General features: G+C 27.2%; 1 protein-coding gene across 1 annotated transcript in view; it reads right to left on the bottom strand.

The window, feature by feature from the left end:
* The window catches only part of LOC142317515 (protein gooseberry-like), a 163,117-nt gene extending 136,737 nt beyond the window's left edge, over window positions 1-26,380 (bottom strand). Inside the window, 1 exon segment of the mRNA XM_075354076.1 lies at window positions 26,323-26,380. Coding sequence (XP_075210191.1) covers window positions 26,323-26,380 — 58 coding nt within the window.
* Between the last annotated feature and the right edge of the window lie 368 nt (window positions 26,381-26,748).

Below are 26,748 nucleotides of genomic sequence, written 5' to 3'. Positions count from 1 at the left end.
CAAACACTTATTTTTTTTTATTTTGTTTAACAACTAATTTAATTACAAACGGCTCTCCAAGTAGAGCTACAAGTAAGCCTCTTGACAAAAAACACGTGATAAGGGGGTTCTTAAGGAACTCCCAAAACAAGTAATTCACAAAAATAGTTACAAGTAATCTTAAAGTCCAATATGAAACTCCAAGTCCAGTCCTAAATCTTAAAAATATTAATCTCAACATCTCATAGTCCACAGAAATCAAACATTAATAATAAAGAATAAACAGAAAAAATAAAAATAAAATAGATTTGGAATTGTCAAATCTCAAACTATCATTCACTTTCTAAGTCGTGTACATGGACACGTTTCAGTCGTCGGACATCCCTGCTGCTATTGAGTAGATTGATTGCAAAGTGGTTGACATGGCTTTCAAGTCTCTGCTGGAATTTAACACTGCGCTTCCATGCAACTCACGAACCGTCGGAAGCTCTAGATAATCGTGAATTTCATCATTCCGCGTGAACCATGGTGCTTCAGCGATTGGTCTCGTCACTTTGTTTTGGAAGCGATGTATAATTTCTATGTTACTAGTATAACTAGTATAATTTCCCTACAACTCCACGCCGTACGTCCAGATTGGGCGCAGAATAGTCTTGTAAATGAACAACTTGTTGAATAACGTGAGGCCTGAGTTTCTACGTAGCAGCCAATGTAATTCTCTATACCTTACGTTTATTTGTTTTTTCTTCATCCTCACGTGACACTTCCAGCTCAAACGCCGATCCAGATAAAGTCCTAGGTACCGCACGGTCTCTGTTTGTGAGATCAAGATACCATCTAAGTACAGACTCTTAATGTGAATATATTTTAAAGGAAAATTATAGATTTATGTAGATGGTTTTAAGAGGTTTCTTGTTTTATCTTCACAGTGTTGGATTGTTATAGATTATTCGTAAGTAGCATGATGTAAATCTGTCATTTGAAGCATTTACTTTTTTATTCTGGAAAATATATTTGAAAACTTATAGTAATAAAAATATTCCCTTCTTAGTATTCCCTTAGAGTATTAGTACACCCTTAATTTACATAATCTCATATGTTTGGTACTTTTTTATTTTTCAGCATTTTTTTCTTATTCGTATTCAAAAAATAGTTTTCTCATTTTTTTCGTTTCTTACAAACGTTTTTTGCAGTTAGTTTGATTGCGTTGGCTCAGTCAAAAAAATTAAAACAATCAACAATAAAATAAACAAAAAAGTATGCTTTAAATAATGTATACCTTATTAACTTAAGTATTTTAATAAAGCTACTAAAAATTAAAAGTATGTATATATATTTTTTCTGAATTTCTTTACTTACTATCAACTTCAACAACGAAGCCAAAGTAAGTCGTATGACTGACCATCACTTGAAAAAGGACCATCCATTGATAATCCTCAAGTAATACAAAATAATAGTATATCATACCAAAAAAACTATAGTATAACATAAATAATATAACATTTGATATATTATATATATATAAATATATTATATATATATATATATATATGTATGTATGTATTTTAAGAGTTTAAATTTCAAAATTTTGAAGACGTCAGATATTCATATTAAGGATTAGTCTGTTGGAGATTTTAATTTCGCACAGACTTTAAAGGGTAATTGATCGTTTAACGAATTGGATACTTTTTAATAAACTTCTTGAAGTCGGTTTTATTTATTTTTTAAGTTTATTTTTTCTTGATAATTTTCAATGTAATTTGAATAATGTGATAAAATAATTTAATAGATCGACATGACTATGAGTAAATCTGTTGAATACAATTATATCCTATCATCTGCCAAGTAACCGCAGCAGAAAATAAAGAGAATTTAATTTTAACTTGGACGATCGGAGTACCTGAGAAGAAAAGATTAGAAGCTTTTGAAATGTGGTGCTATAGGAAAATATTAAATATCAGATGGGTGGATAAAGTGACAAGTGAAGAGGTGTTGCGGCAAATCTATGAAGAAAGAAGCATTTGGAAAAATATAATTAAAAGAAGAAACAGACTTATAGGCCACATATTAAGGCATCGTGGAATAGTCGCTTTAATATTGGAGGGACAGGTAGAAGGAAAACATTATGCAGGCAGGCAACGTTTGGAATATGTAAAACAAATTGTTAGGGATGTAGTAGGATGTACGGGGTATACCAAAATGAAACGACTAGCACTAGATAGGGAATCTTGGAGAGCTGCATCAAACCAGTCAAATGACTGAAGGAAAAAATGTAACAATTAACTCTAAATTTTACTTTGTAGCGCTATTTCTTTCTAATTTCCGTTATTATTTTTATATATTATTTATTTCAATATAATGAAATGCATTTTCTTACTTCTGTTTGAGGCAGTACGTATTTCGCATCTGAAAAAGAATATTTAGTTTGTTGCTATACACTAGTTTTATTTTTATTGTGGCCTAACGCATAAAACGTACCCTAAGTACAAGTCACCGATCAGGGTTACTTTCTCTGAGAGTAATTATGTTAACTATACAGTCACTCCGAATAGTAAATGAAGTGAAGGTACACTTCTAGTGCTGAACACCACTTGCGTTTCTATGAGCGTGACGATGGACAACACTTAGTCTATGTACATTCGGCTCAGAGGTGAAGGCATCAGGAAACTAGCCGCTCTTCATTCATCGCATTCCTAAATAAACCTGGCATGGCACCTGATTTTGGAAGTAACTTGTAAAGTTACTCGTGTAAAGTGAGGTGTAACTATTATGGCGCCTACCAAATAAAACAACGACTATTTTTACATCTTTACATTTCTAAAGTATTAACATAACAATAGTTCTTATAACAATGAACTATACGTATACTACGGAATGTATAAATTTTATTCAACGTAATTTTTACTTCTAAAAACTTTTATAAATTGTGTTACTTAACGTAATTAGTTAATTTTACGTGGTATTTATAACTCAGTTTGCTCGGTCACCCCAGCAATAAAAACAATAAGCTCGAAATAGTTTTTCTTCTGTGTATCATAAATTTACTCAAAAGAAAAATATTTTGTAGATGAATCATCTTTTATCATTAAGAAACACTATAAATGTTTCATAAAACATGCTCTGTACTTAATGCCTGAGTGTGTGTGTGTGTGTGTATATATATATATATATGATTATAGATATAAAATACCTATTTTTCGATCGGTCGAGACGAATAAATTTATTCTGTATTCGATGATCTCCTTAAAAATAAGTTTTGCTATCAATGAATTAAAATGACGCAGGTAATAGAGGCTAAACTGATAAGTTATTGTCAGAGAGAAAACATTTAGTGCAGGTTACGACGATTAAATAAAATTAAATCGATACTCTTGTTGAAAGTTTTATTGCGAGTGTAATAAATTCGAGTAATATTGCACTAATGTAATTAGCTATTTAAACACATTTTTAGCGCAAATTTATGTTACTATTGACTTTCTACTTTGCATACTTATGAATATTTCTGCATATATTTGAAATTTTTCTGCATTTACTGTAAAACATTAACGTTCCGTGACTAATCTTAAAACACTGAAAAGCGTATGTTTCATTTTAAAATATTTCGTAATCTCTTCACGTGTTAAACGAGGTGCAGTTTTTTACTTGTTAACCGTAAAATAGATAAACTAGAGTTAAAAACAAATAAAGTAAAATAACTTTTGACTTTTTATTTTCGTTTTATCAGTTGCCTAAATAAAAAGTTATTTTTTAACTTAAAGAGTATTTTAAAATAGAAATGATAAATTTATATGCGAGAAACAATAACCGAACGCTATAGGTATGCTATTCTTTCAAATGCTTACATTGCTTACAATGCTTACATTTATGATAATAAATATTTTTTGTAACGGTGGCACTCTGTCAGTGTTGTGGGCCGAAAAGCAGCATTAGAGAACTGAATAATAAAATAAATGAGTGAATCTAGCTAAGTCATAATCTTACAGCAAACATCTTTCAATGTAAATCTGAGCAAAAAATCGTTTTAAAATTCCTGTAATTTTAAAGAAAATGTATATTTAATTACCGACAATGTAGGTAAAATTTTCAGTTCAATTTAAAATTAATTAATTTATTCGTTTTCAGTCAATACCTAAATCTGAAAACTTTAATGGTTTTTTTAAGATTAATTCACCAAACAAGCAAGAAACTTGTGCCGTGGTAATATAAAATGAAAATTTTGTAGCGTAATACCAGGCTTGACCGGGATACGAGTCCGGAACCTCAGAAGAAAGGCTAAGACGGTATCACTCGGTCACTTTAATTGTCATTGTAACGTACCAGAAAATTTAGAAATATATAATGATAAGCAAATCATTTAGGTTTTAAAATATAAATAAACGTTAAATCAAACAAAGATGTACCAATTCGAATAGCGATTCTAAATATATTTTTTATCACTGATAATATAAAATTTATATTAGAATATTGTTAATTAAAATTGTAATTTCATAATTACAACTCTGAAGAAAACAGCACTGACTACGTCTGAATGGTCCTGCTTGTATCAAAAGAGTAAGTTGTTACAGTACTGAGTTACGATGGTAGTAACTTCCGACGTCAATCAATTAAAAAAAAACAATAATGCGCTTCACTTGACAATTATTTGATAAAAACTAAATTTCTTACGCCTCATATTCTTTAATGGCGTTCGTACTAACTTACATTCTCGCTACATAAATTTGTTAGCATGAAACGGTATAGACATTTATCTAACGTGGCATTGATTTATCTGTCGTGAAGCCAAAAGGATCCTTATTAAATTAAGCATTTTTAATAGAAATGAATAATTATTCAAAACTGGCAATATGACAACAGTGTCAGAATTTGTTGAAAAATAACTGGACAACTAAAACACTGCAGTATGGAAAAATATTTTGTTTAAGACAAAGACATGAATTTATTCGTATATATTTAAAAAAAATAATATTTTACTTATGATCTGAGATTCGGACATTTTTTATATAAATTTATTACCTAAGCTGATTGCAAAAGTAATGTTTTTAGTACGCGATTAGGTATGTAAACTATAAATAGTAGAACAGACGTTAATATTTTGTAAAGGTATCCTGCAACATTAAGAAGAAAAATAATAAAATAGACTTGAAATAAGAAGAGTAATGGAAACAGAGAAGTCTTTTAACAGGTGCTAGATAAAGGAAGAATCCTGCAGTGGTTTAGATTTGTCATACCTGAGTACATGTGGTAACATGAATTACCGAAGCTAATTCATGACTAGGACTTAACTCGAGAGACAGGAACAGGGCGTTCGTTAACCGTGAATGAAGCATGTGCAGTGTTATTTGGATAACTTCAATTATAAATGAAAAACGCGCAGGTAAGGAAGGATAAGGCTAACACATTACTGCATTATTACTTAACTTAAATACCATAAAATTTGTCCGTGCGTATCATATCGTATGGTCAGAGAGATTACATTACGCATTGCGGAAAATTATCCTAAAAAAATGTTGTGTGTGTGCAATCATCACGCATGAATTTAACAACACTTAATTTTTTAATTATTTATTTTTACGTTTCCTTAATCCTTAAATACGCAGTTGGTAGTGATTTTATCGGGGATAAATTTATAGGAGTATCACGGCAAACCTTTTGTTACATTTCTCTTACTGTAAAATTATATGTTACTTTTCTGAACTTTAATTATTGTAGAAACCTAAATAATTTTATGTCTTGACTAGATTATTAAAATAAATTCTTAGATTAATTAATTTCATTAATATTAATTATTAAAATAGGGATTTAACGATTCAACTTTACAATGATCTAACAGCAGTTAGAAGAGATTACAACTAATTCAGTGGTATGCGATTGAAATTGCCAGATTTATTATTCAATTCATCTGGTACAGATCTAATAAAAATTTACGCTACTTGCGATATATTTAATTAATTCTCATTGTCACTTATAAATTAACTTAGATATTAATCTAAAGTCTTACGAAAACTTTGTCTAAAAGCACACTAGTTAAATTTTCATAAGCGTTTAACTTCATGAAATGTAAATTTTTTAGAAATCCAATAAACATTTACAAAAAACAGGCTAATACAATTTTAAATTATAATTAAATATGTATAAAATAAACCTATTGTACAATACGGGGCCGGTAGGAAGATAGTATCTTGAAAAGGTCTTGTCTTGTGAAGGTTTTATAAAACCGACGTAAGCGTCAATCAAATTTCTTTTATGAAAAATACGTATGTGAAGAGAAGAGTGTTAATAGTTATTTACTGTTAACAATAAACGGTATTGAATTCATTTCTATTCTCGACCTCATCAGAAATAAAATTGTGTTTTTAAACGTTGATTTTTTTGAGAATATTCTATTTTCCTGTAAAATAGAAAACCTAGTTGTGATAAAAGCTAATAGGAAATTAATTTTCGAAAGTATGATTTAATGACGTCCTGAAGAACAGACTTAAAATAATTATAGTTAAAAAATGGTGTAGTAGAAAAAGAAATCATTCGGATAAATTGAAAAAGATAAAAAAAATGTTAAACTCAAAAATTCAGACAAATAGCTTTATACATGAAGTTAATCAAATACTAAAAACAATATGGTTTTAGTGTTGTAATTTGTTTAAAAAATATTAGAAGAAATAAAACGTAATATAAATCTGTATTTGATTAAAAGCAATAACCATATTAATTTCTATAAAAATAAAAGTGATTTCTAGTACAAAAAACTGTGAATATCGTTGAGGGTTAAATTAAAAATAATATTTAAAAATATGTAGTACTTGATAATTTATGATAAAATAATTAAACGGAACTAAATGCTTATTTTAAAATATAATTTTGGCTAACTTTCATAATCTTTACTTAATTTGGGGATATTATTTTCTTGAAATTAATGAAAAATAATATCATCTGTTGTCTTATATTTCCTATCGTACAGTGATAATCATACATTGCCAAAATTTGTATATTAAAAGATTATAAATAAAAACGGAAACAATACATAATTTTCTATTCCAAGAAAAAAATTCTTGGTTACTTTGCAGCGAAAATATTTACCATTGCGGCGTACCTATTTGAACCACAACAGGACAAATTATAAGTAAGTAGTATTATATTATAAAGGAAAAAAATCATGTTAAATTGACTTAATCCAAGAAGGTAATAAATTTAAATGTTTATGCAAGGTAAATAATGCATTTTAAAATACTATTATCATTAATTTAAAGTTTGTAATTTAGGGACAACTAAAGTTTTTACGAAGCCGTATCTGAGTAAACGGAAATATCATGCGCCATTTCATAAATGGTTGATTACCTCATAATAAACTTGGAAAGACAAACTTTATTGAAATTTTAATCAATTCTGTCGGTTAATTTTTACTGAAACCTAATCGAAAATTAAAAAAAAAAAAAAACATTTTCTAACAAATTTTGGGACAATTGAATCATCTTTTATAAATCATTACTTTTTTTCAATAAGGCTATATTAATGTTGAATTTTTTAATGTAAAAGAATAGTTCTTTTTTTCTTATCACTGACTGGAAGATGTGATACGATCATTCAAATATTTATTATCTGTAGAAGACTAATAAATAAACCGACCGCCATTATATGACTATTAACAGAAATTTCTAAAAAAAAAAAAATAATAATAATAAAAATTTACCAAAGCGCAATAAAATCATTTCAGTTGGGTTTTTTTCATATAAACTTGCTGAATAGTTTCATTCAGCAAATACAAACGGGCAGGTGGCCACTTAATAGACAGCATTTTATTCTTTCTGGGAAAACTATAATTCCCCACATTAGTTTTATTAAAATATTTTTTATTTTATTTTAAAATTGTTTAACTCGAAGTAAAATAATTCCATTAAAACAAAGAATCATTCGGCTTAATAATGAAAATACAAATAAATCCGCCTGTCGATAACTACCAAATTGTTTGCTAGAAGGAAAAAAGCCGATGTGTATATTTTACATTCAATTACATACAAGAATCGTTCATCGAATTGGAAAATATAGCATCGTTTCATCGAAGACATAGCGTTTACCAAGCAAAAATTTGGCTACACTTATAAAATATTTTGGTTTACGAGTGTAGTAGTATGGACTCGCTTTAGATGAATAGATGAAATCCTGTTAAAGATTTTAAATGCAATAAGTTCACAAAATTTGTAATAATTTGTAGGAATTTCAGTCTACAAAATAAAATATTCAGTTGAAAACTTAATATACGGATGAGTTTTAAAAATATATTTGCTTAAATTTTAACTGGAGAATTTTAATTCTGCTCGTGACCGTTTACAAAAAGTATGATGTTGTTTGTAAATTATATTGATTTTAGGGAAATACGAGTCGAAAATTAAAAAAAATTTCAATAATTATTATTACTATTAAAATACAATACTTACGCTTTAGGTACGAATTATACTTCATATTTTAAGGCAAGCTACAGTTTAAATATTAATATTTAATATATTAATGCAAATGAAAATCAGAAATACAACACACTTATGTCGCTTAATTTCACGCAGAATGTATTTTAATAATTTTATCAGTATGACTTGTAAAAGATTTCGCTGATAAACGTATTAAAAACAAGTGGATGAACAATATCTATAAAATAACTGTCTTGTTTAAAGCAGTATTTTATAATTATCAATAGTCATCCCCACTTTTCTCGAATGAACTAAAATTTAAATTTCCTAAGTTAGCAGCTAAATTTGTACCCTTAATATGTATTGCTATATTCCTAAATAACAATCTTTCGGAATATCATGTCTTCTCTGAGAGTATTAAATGATGTACATATAAACAAATGAAAAGTGTTTACTTAAGGTTTTATCAAAAGCAAAATCTGGATTCTAAAGTAATTTTTTTACATTCGGGGAAAGAATGCTGATGACTAAGCCTAAATTTAAACTTATACACGAAGAATAATATCATATTTAGATTCAAAATAAAATATTTAAACATTGCATGCATATTTCCGATAAGTAAAACGCTTTTTGGCAGTGTCAGCACCATGCTTTAAAATCGTAGATTGCGCATGCTGTCTCTTGACTACCGGTAAATTTAAATGATTGCGGGTCTATAATTGCCTCGCTAAATAACCGATTGGAAAAGCGGTTATTACGTGCATAATATCTTATATATTAAGTTATATGAAAAAATTTCCTGAGTACAATAAATTAAACGTACATTTCCGGGAAAAAATAATTATATACATGACAAAAAGAACTATTTGTAAATCTAAAGTAGTTATAAACTGACAATGTCGAAATACCTGAATTTATAAGTAATGACAGGAGGATCATTTTATAGGCTATGCAATCCTTGGTATACGTTTAGTATAGGTTACAGAGTAACAAATGTGTATTTATGAAATCGTCATTTATATACAATTAAATTTCATAAATATCGAAGCGAAGAATTTGCAGTCGTCGAAAAGATTTGCTACGAATTAAAATTTTATTAACTTCAAAAATATTGAAAAATATTTATTTTTTTAATTATTCTAGTAATACAAAAGGAACAACTCTTTTTACAATTACTAAAAAAATGGATCAATTCAACTTAATTTAAAATTAGTTTGATGAATATTTTCTTGACCTTCTTTTTAATATATCTAGATTGTTTTATTACGTTGTGTTTAACAATTTTTTCCAGGAAAAGTCCTTAAGTTTTTACTCATAAAAACGTTTTTTTAAGAATTCATATGTTTTCAATCGTCAGTCGTCCTCTAAAACTTTTAAATTTTCTAAACTTATTTAAGAAAAAAAAAGTTATAATCGAATGAGTGGGATTGAGATGAGCTGTAGTCAATTTTATATTTTTTCTTTGATTAATTTTAATAATGCCTTAACTACGGTAGCCTATAACAACTGTAAGGCCCAACCAGACCTTCGCAGGTCAATATGGATACAGACATAGGTTTATACACAAAACTATGTGGCCTGTACAACGTAAGAATTTCTTCTAGAAATATTAATATTTTAGATAAAGCAAGTTAGCTAATCGTAACAAAAAGAATATCTTTACTAGAGGGTCGAGATTAAAGAAATACTTTTCTAATTCTCTCTAAATAAACAAGTTTTGTCGAGTCATAATGTTGGGAGTTGTAATCTTTTGCGGGAAGCTCATCGGTGAAAAAACTCAAGCAAATCTAAATTATATGCTTGATTTATTTTCCCCTTAACTGAAAAAAAGCCAGTGTGAAAGTTAAAAAACTGATCGTTTGAAAAAATAAAACACAGTGTCAAAAAATATTTAATCAACAAGATGAATCGGATAAGAAATATTTTATGAAAGAAAAGGTCGTGGCTAAGAAAAATAAAATGTTTCTTAGCCACGAGGTAGTTATTTTTTCAAAATAACCACGATTTTCCAATTTTAATAAAGTTAGCAGATCAGGGAATGAAAAATACGTTTCATTCCTTTACAAAGTTTGGATAATTTAAAATGGTAGCGCATTAACAAAAGATAACACACGATTCTTCGATAACGGATTACTATTTTTTTCTATTATTTCATTAATTGAAAACGATTATTAATTGAACCGCTTGGTTATCATGTCATCATTGCTCGGTCCAAAAAAATTTACTCGGCTAAAGCGTAAAAGCAGTAAAAGTACATTCGTGAAAAATATTTTACTTTACAGTCTTTTAATAACTCAACTATAGAATTAGAAAGACAGAATAAGGGAATAAAATAAATTCTTGAACCTTAATAGTATTTATTTAAATAATATTAATTTAATATGAATAATAAAATATTAATTTATTTAAGTAATATTTATTTTATTAATACGTTATGAGTAGGCTGTACGAAATGATGAACTAAATTCAAGGTCTTTTGAAAACCAAAAATTACAGAAAACCTCTTTAATGAGCCAGTTCTGTTCAACGTCACCTCTGAAAGAAATTTTTACGTCAAAATGTTTCCATGGTCTATACAAAACTTAGTTATTAAGAATAAGTTTATCATGCCGGTACAAATCGCGTCCTAAACGATAAAAAATTTCTCAAAAGTGGCATTGAAACTGATTTTAATACAAAATTATTTTTTGTTGGCGTTTCGATCTTACATTAATTATAGATAAAAAAAATATAGTAAACTATTATAATTAATGTAATGTACATATAAAATTATATTAGAACATTATTCAATATATTTATTTATTTCCTAAAGATATACGAAATTAAAAAAAAAATTATTAGTAATTTAATAAAAACTACATAGATTAATTCCAGATTATTGCGGTGGAAAAAATCTTATCGATCTATCTAACTGGACTACACGAGTTAGATTTTTGTTCTGAAGGTTTTAACCCGGATAAAAGATCGATTATTTATGTTTGGACAATAGTGATTTTTCAGTTTTGACACCTTCGAAGTATAGACTTTCCGAAACTTATTCGATTTCAAAATATTTAATTTTTCTGACTGGTTTTGTTTATAAACTAATGTTTCTGTGCTAAGGAAATAATTTACGTATTTTGTTTGATTTTTCACAAAACACATAGTTTAATTATTTATTTATTTTAGTAAAAAACAGCTTCAATAGTAATAAGACTTCTTTCCTCAGTGTTCGAAAAAAAGAACTTTTAAAATATATTCTGATAGAAGTATTTCTGTCTGAAGTTTATCGATACTTTCATTATGTCAAGTTTTATATTTTTTAAATATTTATTTCAAACATAATTAATTTGTCATTCCTCGTCCAAATGAAAATGGTGTACACACTCTTGTAGAAAGCAAAACTAAACGGTACCATACATCTTGAAGAAATATAATTTAGATTTATTTCTATGTTTATTATCGCCATTATTAATATTAATACTCGTATTTTTCAGTCAATTTCAACAAATTTACCTTTTTATTTATTTTCTGATTCGATTTGTAACTGTACTTTGAATTTGCAATTTTTAACGAAATTTGACATCTATTTTTTTTTTATTAATATTAAGTTTTGAGTTGAATAATTTTATCTAACTTACTTGATAACCCGATTCAATAGAATCGGGTTATCAAGTAAGTTAGTAAGTTAATTATATTTAATTACCTATTCTAATATCCAATACTACCGGCAGTCGCTCGTAGTTAAAATCATCAATTAATTAAACATTCATCATAATAGCAATTTTTTTTTCTGGTGTGGGTTCTGTTAAAAGGAGTTTTTCTGTACCGTAAATAAAAAGCTACAAAACTTCTTTTTTCATATTCCTAAATTATTTAAAAATTAATTCAAGTTAATTTCTTGTTTCTTGTATGTTAAAGCAAAATTCTTAATTTTTCGTACAAACAGGTGCAGGAAATACTAATTATTATTTATTTATTTCCTATTACGGGTTTTCCGCATAAAATATGGAAATCTTATTCCTGTGACATTAGTCACTAATATATTAATTCATATGATCTTAAAGGGAATTAATGATTAATAAATGCAAGGTACATTTATTTAATTTGTATAAAAAAATGTATTTTCAAACTTACACAATTATTTTTAACAATTTACTTAGTTCGATATTTCTTTGATAATGAATCATTCTTACGTACTTATTGTTAACAGTTGATGATTATTAAGGCTTGATTATAGTTACTGCTACAAATTTTACTCTTATTTTATACGTAACCGCATTCTAAAAGTAAGAGAAGGGCTATATGACAATGGGATCAACATAAATACAGAACGTTATTGAACGTTCTGTAAATGTTCATTTACCGTTCAGAAAATGGTCAGTTTAAAAAAGAGGTAGTAAGCAGGGTGATCCGGAATGTTTCTCGGATACTTTTCACGGAGTTCGTGTGTGTAACAAATTGTGAAACAATAGCTTTTTGAAACCGGTTATAATTTATTTCTTCTATAACGTGTAATGATAATTTGATATTTTTTCAATACTAAGTCTAACAAATATTTCTGTAATCGCAGCCGATATTGTGAAGCGTTGTGAACTGATTTTTGGCTAAAAATTCTCAGCTTCTGCAGTCCAAAAAATGTGTTCATAATTTTAATATTACTTAAATATACAAGAATTTCATCAAAATTCTACAAACCAGTTTTAAGGAATAATTTTTGTTAACAGGCTAATTAGACTATTTTTCCTATACTTTATGAAAATTGATGCGCTAAAAAAGTATTTGCAAAATACAGGATTATAAAAAAAAAGTAAAATTTAATAATCGGATATTATCGTTATGAATGTCTTTAAGTCTTTTTTTATGAAACTTAATTTTGAAATTTTGCAATTTAAAAAAATAAACACTTTTACAAAAGTCATGTAAATAATAAAAAGAGGTAAATCTTAATGATTAAATAAAAAACTTATTTAAATATTTTATATTTGTAGAAAAAATGTGGTTTAGGTTAATTCAGAACCTCTTTTGAACATAAATTGAACTACTTGTTTAAAATTTCAAGCGTGCGTGTATGAAACGACATATCGCTCTCCTCGTACGCCAATTCATTTTTAATGTCTCAATATTATTTTTATTTGGATTAAAACATAAATTATAACTTCTCTGTCTAAAATTAAAAATATAAATTTCTTTTTACTTAATTTTCTTTCATTTAAATAAATATTTCATTAACCGAGCTTCAAAATTCTTAGAAATATATTTTATAAGCTTTTTACCAAACGACAAAAAATACCATCGTTTTCAAATTTTATAAATCTATGACTTTTTTATTACTTCAAACATTTCTGAAACAAACCAAATGGTTTGTAAATATACAAATTAAAACAAAATACTGAAGTGGTTGTCGTTGGAACTTTTAAAAATAACTAACTTTTCAGCAAGCTGATTGTTGCAATTGATAACTGACATCGACATACAATCTTTATATTTGTTAAACTTAATACAAAGAATACAGGTAAAGAATAACAAACTACAAAGAATATTATGTGTGTGTGTGTGTGTCTATATATATATGTATACATATATAGACAGAGAGAGACGGATAGATAGATAATAAAAAGTTTTTCTTTCATTAATTATTAAAAAAAATAAATTGTAAAAAACTTTTTCAAAATTTACAGTTGGGAATGACGATTAAAATTTAGCCTACAGATCAGGTTAAAATTTATAAAAAATTTTAATTTCTATTACAAATGGTCTATTTTCTTAGCCTAATAAGCTATTGTAGAGTTAATAAATAGGGTCGGATATTCAGAATTAGACCTGTTTGTTAAAGAAATATTAATATCTCTCCTAGGTAACAGCTGGCTACTTCCTAAATATTTCTGTTATATTCATAATAGACAAATTAGAAAAAATATAACTTCAACAACTTACGCAATTCACTTTCTTTGTGTGGGAAAAGAAGTACTAATTTATATAAGATAAGTTATCGATTTGAAACCTGATTTGTCCCTTACTAATATTTGACTATTTCCCTTAGTTAACGAACAGATCTTAGGAACTACTGGTTATATTAACACGGGATATGGAATAATAACAAATTCTTTTGTTTCAAGGAAGTTAAAACGGCTATTTTGAGCAAAAACACAAATGTATAATATTTGTCAATAATTTTTTTAAACTGTTTAAGTTGTTAAGGTAATCTGTACAATTTTTAAGAATGATATCCGATAATAATGTAATACATCCACTTATAGTACAGATGATAGTATTCGATGTTAGTGATGCGACACGTTAAAAAATTTCATCTTGACAATACCTTTCATTTATTTCTACCTAGAACAATGTTTCAATAAAATTCTTGTTGAAAGATATAGTTAGTTCAGTGACGAATTTCAATATATGTTTAATCTAGAATCAAATTGAAATTACAAAAAAAAAATTGTTTTTGTGTGTGCAAACATGTAAAAATTAAAAAAAATAAATTTACCATTTTTTTTTTTTTATCTTACCCATTAGTGATACTTATGGTTGTTTTAATAGTTATTATGCGATAAACATTATGGTACGGTGACAAAATACTAAGTTACTTGGGAAAGAATTCAGTTTTGATGTTTATAAAGTTTGATACTGTCTGTAAGATGAATGGTAGCCCTTTGACTTAAATATTAGAACAAATCCACCTGTTTTGCTTTAACCAGTTAAATTATTTAATAATCTTTAGTAAATATATGTTTTTTTTTTTTAACTTTTGAATGGGTTTCTCGATGAAGTTACTTTACACTCTTCAAATACAATTTTTTCTTTTTTAACTTTTTTGTAAAATTACTTTTGGTACTGTTCACACTCCGAATTAAATAAATTATTATGTGAAAGTTTTTTTTTGTTTTAAATACATTAGCCCTATAAATGAATTTCTCATATTTGTAATACTACTTGTATCATAAAACGCAAATTACCCAACTACCCGAATCTAAATACGTGATGAAAAATAAAAATAAATCTGAACCCGTCATTACTATTTCTATACTCTTTTAAAACGTTAAATGATCCAAAAGAGTCAACGAATCACCAGAAAATCCTGATTTCTGTGACAAATACTACTTGTCACAGATTTACTTTTTCAACTGATATTTTCAAACAGTTTAAAGTCAAACAAAACTTTGCAGGATAATTCTTCTTAAAAATTAGAAACGAAAGAAAATGGTTATCATATTATTTTAATTTCTACTACTAGTCTCTTACACACATTTAAAAAAAAATTGCACTATGATAACGATCAATCGCTTAATTCTTTTCAAACCAATCTTTGTTTCAGAATTGATGTTTCAATAGCTGTAGGAACGAAGATAAAATTATTTGAAGGTTGAAAGTAATTAGTTTAAACAATGTCTGAGGTATATTTTCTTATGGATGAAGAGTCAAACTTTCTCGTTATTTGTAAATATGGTTTTTCCTTTTCTTAACGAAAAGATATGAAAAAGAAATACGGTTTTAGATTTTCCAGGTTAATGTTCACAATTTTAAATCGGGGCCCATTTTTATTAAATAACGATATTATACAGAATTTTTTTGGCTGGGAGAAAACCAATTTTTGAAAATATTGGATGATACGTAAAACTATAAACGTTGCAGGATCTTTTCTTTGGTAATATTCTTTGTTTTTTATTTTTATATATATCAAAAAGGGTAAGATTTAAATAAAAATTTGCAAATTAAAACAACTGATTGGTATTTAGATATTTTTAGGATCTTTATCGATTGATTTTTTATTTATTTTAGATTCTCTAAATTAATATTTTTAAAAGGAAGTAATTAAAAAAATCCTAAAATTTGACATCGCTTGTCAAGAATACTCAAGATGTTTTTTTTTAAATAAAAAAAAAAAAAAAAAATACAACTGTGTGGTTCATTCGGCGGCATTGTTAAATTTCTTAAACATTCAACTTCGTATCAGATATTCACTAAATTAATATCAGAATATAACCTACGTAGACACTGCAAGGACAGAAAAAACTGTTTAAATTGGTGGTAAAGTATACTTTCTTAAACAGGATTAGAAAGCAATAAAAATGATATAAATGTTCCAAATCCGGCGCATTTATAGGGACAATGAAATTAATTAGAGTAATTAAACACAAATTAAATGCCAAGCGTTTACTTTAGCGGTAAAGCAATTAATTTAATGACAGTTATTGTAATCAGTTTAATGAGTTTTTTTTTAGATATTTCTGGTCAATCACAGATTACGTAATATAATATATATATGATATAATTATGTAGTAATTTCAGACAGAATTACTTAATTTCATTAGTAAATTTAAAATAAAAAAGAAGAATTTTAATTACGTCATTAATTCTACAATCGTTCTATTGACAATTTTCATTTTAATAAATTATATTAATGATAACCTTATTTTTTTAACTGTAAACGTAATATTTTATTCAGTAAGAAAAACAAATCCTTGCAAAGTTTTTAAATTAATTCTTAACGATGTCTGAACCGAAGAGTGTTTCGTGACATAATCTTATATTCAACTGTCAAAATATTAAGTTACTAAATATATTATATACAGCATAATAATATTATATTAATGAGTTGATATTATTTATGAGTAGCTAAATCTAAAAATTATATACCTTTAAAATATGATAAGTTAGCATAATTAGTGTAAAGTAGTCCATACTTATAACGACTATCGATTCTAAGTAATAAAAACACCTATGGAACGGAGGAGTATAAGAATCGGTTTATTCTTTTCCCATACATATAAAACTAAATTTAAGGTACTTTAGCGGCGATCTAAAACTATTTATAAATAACTGCTTACCTGTATTTTGAAAAATATTTACAACGGGCTACATAAAAATTCTGTTCAGAAGTATGAACAGAATTATTTTTGAAATGTAATACTTTTTCTCAGACAATCTTATAGACCGATTACCGTTCGGCGTTAGGCTTAGCCAAGTCGCGTAGCGAACATTCACGATACAGTTTCGTTAATTGAGATCAAAATGAAAACCGTATGTACAAGTTAAAATAATAACGTAGTAGATTCAAAACATTAAAAAAAGATTATGTCTAAAACCATAAAATAAATATCTTACTTGTTCATTTCGCTTTCATACTTTATGGAGTTAGTCTTACAGGTTTAATTTACTATAAAACTATTTAAATTTTAGGTAATTGAAATAAAATAAAAATGGAATTCCTTAATTTGTATTCGATTAATAAATCGCTTAGTCAGTTAAAAATATATTTATTTCCTAATAATATTACATAACATTTTATAAAATTCCATCAAAGCGACTGTCTTGCTCTTTTAAACAACCTGTTTTCTTATTTGATGATTAGTCCAAACGGTCTCTAAGGAATTAGTCGGTTAAGGAATTTTACAAAAAATAAGTAATTATTAAATTTTTTTTTTTTTTTTTTTTTTTTTTATGAACTTACAATAGATTTTTAAAACTCTCATAATGAATTATATAAGAAATTTAATTTACGTATAAAATAAAGTATTGTTTAAAAATAAACGTTCTCCCGGTTTAAATTTTTCTGTGATATTAATTTTATTTTTGATATATGATCTCGAAATAATACTCCTTGAAAAAATTAATAATAGAATTAATTAATTTCTATAATACGTTTATTAAACGACAAAGTTCAATATAAAAAATTAATTCAGAAATTCATTCTTAGTCGAATGATGTAGATGTGAAACCACAAATTTGTTTAAAGTATTTACTTCATAATAGACCGACAGCTACCTATTCCCTTCCTGTAAATTCCCTTCCTTATAGACATAGTTATGATAATTTATGATGCGTTAAATACAAGGATTTTTTTTAATACTTCCTCTGTCATTTACAAAATGAATAGCGATAAATTATAATTATCAATACAAGATATTAAAAATTACTTTTTCATGTTTTATCTAGTAAAGTGAATAGTTAATTTGAAAAGACTTTAAGTGTTAACCTAGGTAAATTAGCAAGATATTAACTCGGATAACCGAGGTTTTATTCCGTTTTAAAATTACATTGTTTAACATAATACTTACTATGAAGCAAACTAAACGCTACTTATTTTTTTTATTACACTAATCATTACAATATTAGGCTATAAATATTAAAATAAAATTGATATAAATATTTACATTAACATCAATATTCATGAAAAAATGACAAACAAATTTAAATTTACTTCAGTACGTTTGCAAGAATTTTAATAAAGAAACAAATGAAATAAATTATAATAAATAAACTGATAATTTATTCGTTCAAAATTGATTAGGTAAAAGTTTTTTCTCTATAAATTGGATGGGAATCTATTTTTTATTCTTACGACGAAGTTAATTTTTTGAAAATATATTAGATCTATACATTTCAGATGAAAGTGAGATTTTGAAGCGAGTAGTATTTTCAAGTAGCTGTAATTAATGAATTAGCGCTTTAAAAAAAATCTATTTATTCAATTTTTTTTTTTAAATTCACATTACCCGAAAGTGGAAATATGGCTTAATGTTGCACATATCTGGGTAAGGTTTGGTATTACTTTGAACAAAAAGAATGGGATTCTTTCTTTTTCTGTTTAGTCTCCGAACCACCGTAAGGTATTACTTCAGAGAATATATATAAATAATACAAATGAAGTGTTGTACATTCTCAGGTCGACCATTCCTGAGATATGCGGTTAATTGAAACCCAACCATCAAGAACACCGGTATCCACGATCTAGTATTCAAATCCGTATAAAAGTAACTGCTTTTACTAGGATTTGAATCTTAGAACTCTCGACTTCGAAGTCGGCTGATTTGCGATGACGAGTTCAGCGCTAGACCAAACCCGGTGGAATGCCGGTGGCATTTTTAAAAGTATTCTTAGGTAAACATCATTACGCTGAAACGAACTTCTCCTAAGCCGTAACGATAAAATTAAAATATTGGGAAGTTGTTTTTTTACGCTAATGGGCCAATACAATATAATCAGTTACATTCCCGTTAAATTACTTTAATTCAGTATTCCTGAATAAACCCACCGGGTTGGTCTAGTGGTGAACGCGTCTTCCTAAATCAGCTGATTTGGAAGTCGAGAGTTCCAGCGTTCAAGCCCTAGTAAAGTCAGTTATTCAGTGTTCTTCGGTGGTTGGGTTTCAATTAACGACACACCTCAGGAATGGTCGAACTGAGACTGTACAAAACTACACTTCATTTACACTAATACATATCATCCTCTGAAGAATTATCTGAAAGGTAACTACCGGAGGCTAAACAAGAAATATAAAAAAGTATTCCTGAATTAATTGTAAGCTATTCATCAGAAGGAGGAGGTAATTTCATCGTTAACGCGAGCTTACCACAATTAAAAATTTATTTTATTAATAAATTTTATCGTGTTTCGTTGTACAATGAGTCTATACCTCTCTTATTTTAGTTTTCAAGACCTTCATTAAAACTTAATTTTTCATTACCTAACTCAGATTTCTTGAGTCCCCACCAGATTTAATTAAAAATTCTTTAAGAATCTTTTTTTTTTAGATAATATATTTTTATAATCTTTTTTTAGACAGTAAGTTATGTACTTTATTTCTTATACAACGACTTGATGATATTAAAGTACTCGTACTTTAAAAGAAACAGACTACAATTAAGGTCTATTTTTATAAATGCAGTTTACAACAAAAAGTATTGTTTCAAGAAACAGCGTTGAGTGATGTCGAGGATTAAGCTGTACAATAGACGCATACACATATAGTCGGTTAGAGATAAAGTCTGTACAAGGAAAAAACAAATTTCATTCAATTTTAATTAGTGCGCCAAACGTCATTAACATTTTTCCCATAGTCGCTAAATTTTTTATAAGTTTAATGTTCTGAAATTACAAAATACATTAAAAGTAAAATTTAGAACGAAGTGTAACTTACCGTAATTGTTTATGGGCTAACAAAATATTTATTTGAGCAAAAAAAGTATCGTTTGAATTTTATATTTAGCTACCGATTAATTATTACACTAATAATCATACTCAGCTTTGAACAAACGACTGATTTTCCACTGGTTAGAAAATGAGCAAGTCATAAATTCATTATTCAGAACTGTAAAAAATAATACTAGTTATCGATGAAAAGTCTAGTACGATTTTCCCGAACAAACATTCTTATTATTATTATTATTATTACGTTTCCTAAGCGATTAATGATATTTGAATAGGACTTTAACTACAATTAATAATTTTCAATAATTTAAGGTTACATAAATCTTTAAGAGATTATTTTTATGTTTTATAGTTATCTTAAAGTTGGTCATGCGACCATTATTTGGTGTCCGATCAAATCAGTACTTATGTATTACATTAATCAAAATTTATTTCCTTATATGACATTAGTTCCTTTTCATTATCTGTTACAATTAAAAAGTTACACATTTTTTCTAATTTTAAATTAAAAATTTTTTTTTTTTAATCTGCAGCTGACGCAAACGAAATTTTTATGGTTTTAATAAATCTTTGTTCGGGTCCTGCATAAGATATAATTTATTATCTCGTGTTTTGGCAGTCTTATGGCATTTTTTTTCAGTTGTTAAAAATTTAGTTTTTCCACCATTTTGAGATCTTATACTTGATTTACAAAAGTGATATTTACATATTTTATGCATTTTAGTAAACCTTACATTAATGCTTTTGAACCAACTCGATAGTTTATACAGTTATTTAGTAATAATTTTTACAAATTTTTATTTTGGCGGCCATTTTGAAGCGAACCCGACGGCCGAACGCGGCAATTCGTGTATTTTTGTAATTCTCTAACGATGCTTAGTCCGAATCCGAAATCAAAAAACCCGAGAAGAAGTGTTCACATATATGTACACAAACATACGAATTCAATAATGAACTGTTTGTTCGTTGAAAACCAGTAGAATAAAATCGCATTAAAATTAAAAATAAAATTCCGCGATTTCAATTCTTTGAATCTAACGATGCTTAGTGTCTTTATAAAGACAGAAACAAGTGTGTTTATATGAAAGAAAAAAAGGGCATTTAATTTTTACCGAATGTGACATGAGGAAATCTTAAAAGCGGGAATATGGATTATTTTTGCATTGTTTTTCAAAATAATTTTCCTTAAATTTTAAAATACTTTAAATATTATAATAATACCCAGTTACTGTTACTATTACGTCGGCGAAAACCCAATAACGATGATGAAAAAACCGCCAGTGCAGATATAAATATTTTTAAATTTTCCTCTTAAGTTACAAGGGAAGATTTAGAACGAACCTACAAGAGGAACATCCGCTGTAAAATATAAAACAATAATTATGGCAGTCGATCTTTTGGTGAAGTCTAAGGATTGAACATAAAAATATATAGGGTCCAATTAAGTCTCCTACCCTCTTTTTCTGTGAAACAGATTTAAATGTAGAAGCGGTTAAAAAAAATATTTTGAAATATTGTTTTGAGAATTTTGAACTACAAACAGTGTGTGTAAATAGTCTTAAATAAAAACGTGCCTACAACTTGGTTACCAAAACGAGGATGATACAAGAGTAATAAAATTTAAAGTTCGTAATTACAAAAATATTATAAATCTTCGTCTGAGAAGAGGGAACTAAATGATTTTATCCTAATAAAAAGTAATATAATAACGTTTGTTGTGATTAAGCATGCATTCCTTAATCGCTTTAAGATCCTACGAATTGGATAGAATATGCATTTTTTCATTGACGATATCGATCCTTTATTTGTATTCTGAACGCTCTCAATCGTATTCTTTACATTTTTTACAATAAACATCGGGTTACGAAAACATTTTGTAGAATACGAAGAATAAACCTTAGGAATGAATATAGGAAACAAAGAATTAGGGATGCATACATAATAGAGAATGCGTTTTGGGCATTTAACAAATAATAGCCTACGCTTCGTCCCATTTTATTTAGTATTATAAAGGACTATTTTGGAGTACTCCAAAGTGGTAAATGGTAAGACTGACTTCGGCATCCAAAAAATCTACGGGAAGAAACTCTTGTACCTATGTCCAGTCCGGTAGCCTATACAATCAAATTTGTCGACAAATAAGATTTAATTAAAGGTAAAACATCTATTCTACAAACCATATCGAGTATCGACTGCACGAGATGCGTTAACATTAAATTATACTTTCGCGTAATGTGATTTTCAGACACAAAAAATTGTTCAGCCAGAATAAAGTGGATCACAGTCTCTTTAATGGAAGGGAAAAATTCTTCTTTTCTTTTTACTTTAAAGCGACTTCCATTTGCAAACGTCGACACCTTTTTAACATTATAAATTTTTACTAAAGTTGTTACTTTGATTTAATAGCATTATTGAATAATTAAAATTAAATTCTCTCGACTAAATATAATCTATATTGTAACAACCAAATCACCGAAGTAAAACTATTTTGTATTTTCTCGCTGTAACATCTCACTATAATTTTAAGTAGGAGATAGTTAATTGAAAAATTTTATCTAACGCAGAATTTTTTTTTCAGACCACTGTGATCTACTTAGTTTTATTACTATTTAATGCAACGTATTAAGTTATCGTGTGTAAATATAATAACGCATTGATAGGCTGATAGTTATAAATTTATTTTTTACAATTACACATCTAACAGTATAGATCAAACAAACAGAAACATCTAACCCGATTTTATTTCAGAAAAAATAATCGCGACCATTATGCTTGCATAGAGCTTGCATAAAGCACACTTATCAAAAAATTATTTAAAAATAAATAAATATTCAAAATAACAAAAAAATTAACGATAAAAATTTGATATTTTTATATATAAAAAAATACAATTATTAAAAGACTAATACAAAATTATATAACTACATCCTTCATAATTAATTTAATGTAATAAACTGTACTAACAAATATATTGTAGAAAAATAAAACGAAGGAAAATTATATCCGTTAATTTTTTTTTTTAGTGTAATGATTTGATTAGCGTTTGATATACATAAGTTTCTATGTTCGGAACTAATAATGACATCTCAACATTTGGCTACTTCTTCAGTTATTTGTTTATGTATTGTATTCTTCAAATTTTAATTACACTGGCATATTGTAAGAAGTTTATTCAGAATTAATATTATTAGACTAACGTACAGGAAAGTAATTTGAAATTATAAACAAATTATCTGCGTCAATAAAATAAAAAATATATTATAACGATACAAAAAAAATGAAAAGACCGAAATGAATAAATCAAAAACAATTCATAATATATATTTATCGTAATTAATTTTTTTTCTTATTTTATTAAGAAATACATTATGTTTTATACGAAAATAAATATGATAATCAAAAATATTTGAAAAGAAAAAAACAGCTTGTTTTAAAAAGAGGTAAATGAACAGGCTGTAGTAATTCAACTATATGGTAACATTATGGGGTAAGTTATTACTCTAAATTTAACTTAATCCAAAAATTACGATAAGACATACCTAATAAGCGATAACATAACAAAATAAGTGCGAAAAAGTGATTTCAACGACATGCCTGTGATTAAAATAAAAGGAGCAGAAAGTTTACATTATTGTATACAAGAAGTGTTTCATATTAAATAATAATTAAACAAATAGTATGATGAAATTATCGAGAAGAACGGTAGTAATAATTAAAAGTATTTAATATAATATAACTTGAAGTATACAAAAGAAGGTAAAAAAAAGTTATAAAAGTGATGAATCAAACAATTCTAAAAATATATTTTTGAGATACTACCGATAATAAAATTACTACCACTAGAAAACATAGTGACAAAATCCAGTATAATACATAAAGTAAATTATAAATATTATAAGTGGACTTGCAGATTATTATTTAGCATATTTTATGTAAAGAAAAATACATTTGTTGATATCGGCTAATATCTAATAGACTACTTGTGTGTAAGCAGATATAGGTGCATTTTTGTTTATTTCAAATTTTAGCCGGTAATAATTTGCAATACAAAAATTTCATAACTTGTTATATTATTATTGAAAGCCTATTCTTAAAATAAAAAGTATTAAAACACAGTTAAAATGATGAAATAGTCTGATTATAGTCCGTTAATTACCTTTCAAATATACTTATTTAAAAAACAACTTTTCAAAGATATAGTTGTTCGTAGTTATTCCAAGCGAGGTTTTTCTGTTAATATTATTTTCCTCTAATTTTAAAATTATTCTTTTCTAATTTTTAACAAAGTTACACATGGCGGATAAAAACTATTTTTTTACAAATCAGTCCCTTATTTGAAAATGTCCAATTATTTTTATGTACAGCTACTTTTAAATGTCAATAATATAATAATATTGTTAATAAATAACAGTTACCTTCGATAACAGTTTACGTTTTATATATTTTTTTTAAATATTAATTAATTCTTAACGTTTTTTTGTTCTGATAATCCCAATAACTTGCATATATAAGGGACAGTTAACGGTAGCCTACAAAACTTTTCTTTAATCTAATCAATATTATTCTTGAATTCTTTATATTTGAATGGACGTATACATTTTTGTAAAATCTTAACGCTTAACTTACTGATTATACGTAACCTGTTTGTTTAACTATAATGAAAACTTAACAAACAAAATGAATACATAAACATTTATAATATCGCTTAGACCGCTATGTGCAAAAGTTAGTTTAACACGAATATTATAATATCAGAAAAATACTGATTAAATAAATAAATGCCTTTAAACTAACTGAAGTGATCTCTTTTATTTAGAACACCGTTATTATTACTTTTCATATAGTAGCCGCTTGCAAACATAACAAATTCATCTCAGTGTGTTTGTACTACTAAATTCATAAAATTTTAAAAGAAGTGAACACTTTAAGGTTTAATTATGAAGTAAAGCACATTAAAATTTAATTCTCTTTTATTGTTAGAAGTAGGATAATAAATAGATCTTAAATTAACTACTTTTACAACTATTATATAAATGGACTAATTAACAGGGAATCGCATAACGGTAAATTGCAATATTAAATTAAAATAAATATCACAGATAAAACTATTATTTGATTTAGTAACGTTTAAATAAATTGCAGCAAACAAAATAACTTTTGCAAGATGCTAGTTGAATGGTATTTTTTTTTAATTTTTAGAGCCAAAGAGACTTAGCTTAACATTTATGGAATACTTGTTTATAAAATTTATAAGTTCTACTAATAAGAAAAAATAATTCTTAGGTAAAACTCTTGTTTACTAAATGTAAGCAGGGATTAAGTATACTTGGTAACAATGTGACCGGACATTTTTTGAAGTTCGTATTTCAAAAATAATAAATTATGCTGCTGTAGTATAACCTTTTAATAGTAAAGGATCAGTAATTTTTCGTAGCTAAAGATTTTATATTTCACAAACAAAAATTACCGACAGAAAAAATTATTATAGCTAATTGTAAGTAAAAATAAAAGAACTAGGTACCACTTTATATATTCATTATAAGTTTAAAAGTAGTAAAATTTATATTGTGTAAATACACACAATGAGAAAAAGTACATAAGGCTAACTTAAAAAAGCAGCTTATTTACAAAAAGGTAAATGTAATCTCGCGCGATTATCTTACTTTCAAATTCTGACGGTATTATAATATTGGAAAAACTTGGGTGGTCGCACGCGCATGCGTCAACAATCTGATAAAAATTAAAAACTCTGATTATTCTAATATTAAAGATTTTGGACTACGAGACTGACCGGGCTAAACCCCTTGTTATGCAGTTATATTTTATATTAACATTTTTGCACGTATAATTTGCATTTTAACGTTATATTAATAAAATTATTTCGTCAATAACGATCGACGTTCGTTCGTGTTTATGTTGTATTGACAAATTAGAACGCTGTAGAAAAGATAACTAACTGTGTAAAATTCAATTACGTAGCATTTTTTTCTCAAATTTAGTACGAATAAAATATTTAAAACTTGTACCTGACCTTGAAACGGATATCCGGTGAAGCAGGGGCGCATCATGCCGAAGTTCGTCACTGTCATCTTCCGCTGTGGCGGGCCGCCATGCACACTACATCACTAGCACCGCGCGACTGAGTACGTCCTGCTCAATCTTCCCGCGGCGACTACAAGGCTCCACCTCCTAGCGTCCTATTGGAGAATAAAGTTTCTAATGGAGGAACAACTCCCTTCCAGTCATAGCACTCATATGACGTCATCTCTTATTACTGCTGCTGCTGCTGTGCAATTATTAAACACGAGAGGTTTTTACACAGCTCTACTCAGTATATCAAATTGTAACAGGGTGCCATAAAAATGTATTAGCAGGTCTATACCGTATGCCTAAACTATTTACAGTTTACGGTATTTGTAGAACTTTAAAAAATAAAAAGCTCAAATAGTAGGCTACA

The sequence above is a fragment of the Lycorma delicatula genome, chromosome 1 (genome assembly GCF_047948215.1).
Source record: "Lycorma delicatula isolate Av1 chromosome 1, ASM4794821v1, whole genome shotgun sequence".
NCBI classification, from domain to species: domain Eukaryota; kingdom Metazoa; phylum Arthropoda; class Insecta; order Hemiptera; family Fulgoridae; genus Lycorma; species Lycorma delicatula.
The sequence above is the reverse complement of the archived record's forward strand: the minus strand, read 5'-3'. Positions and strand labels throughout refer to the sequence as shown.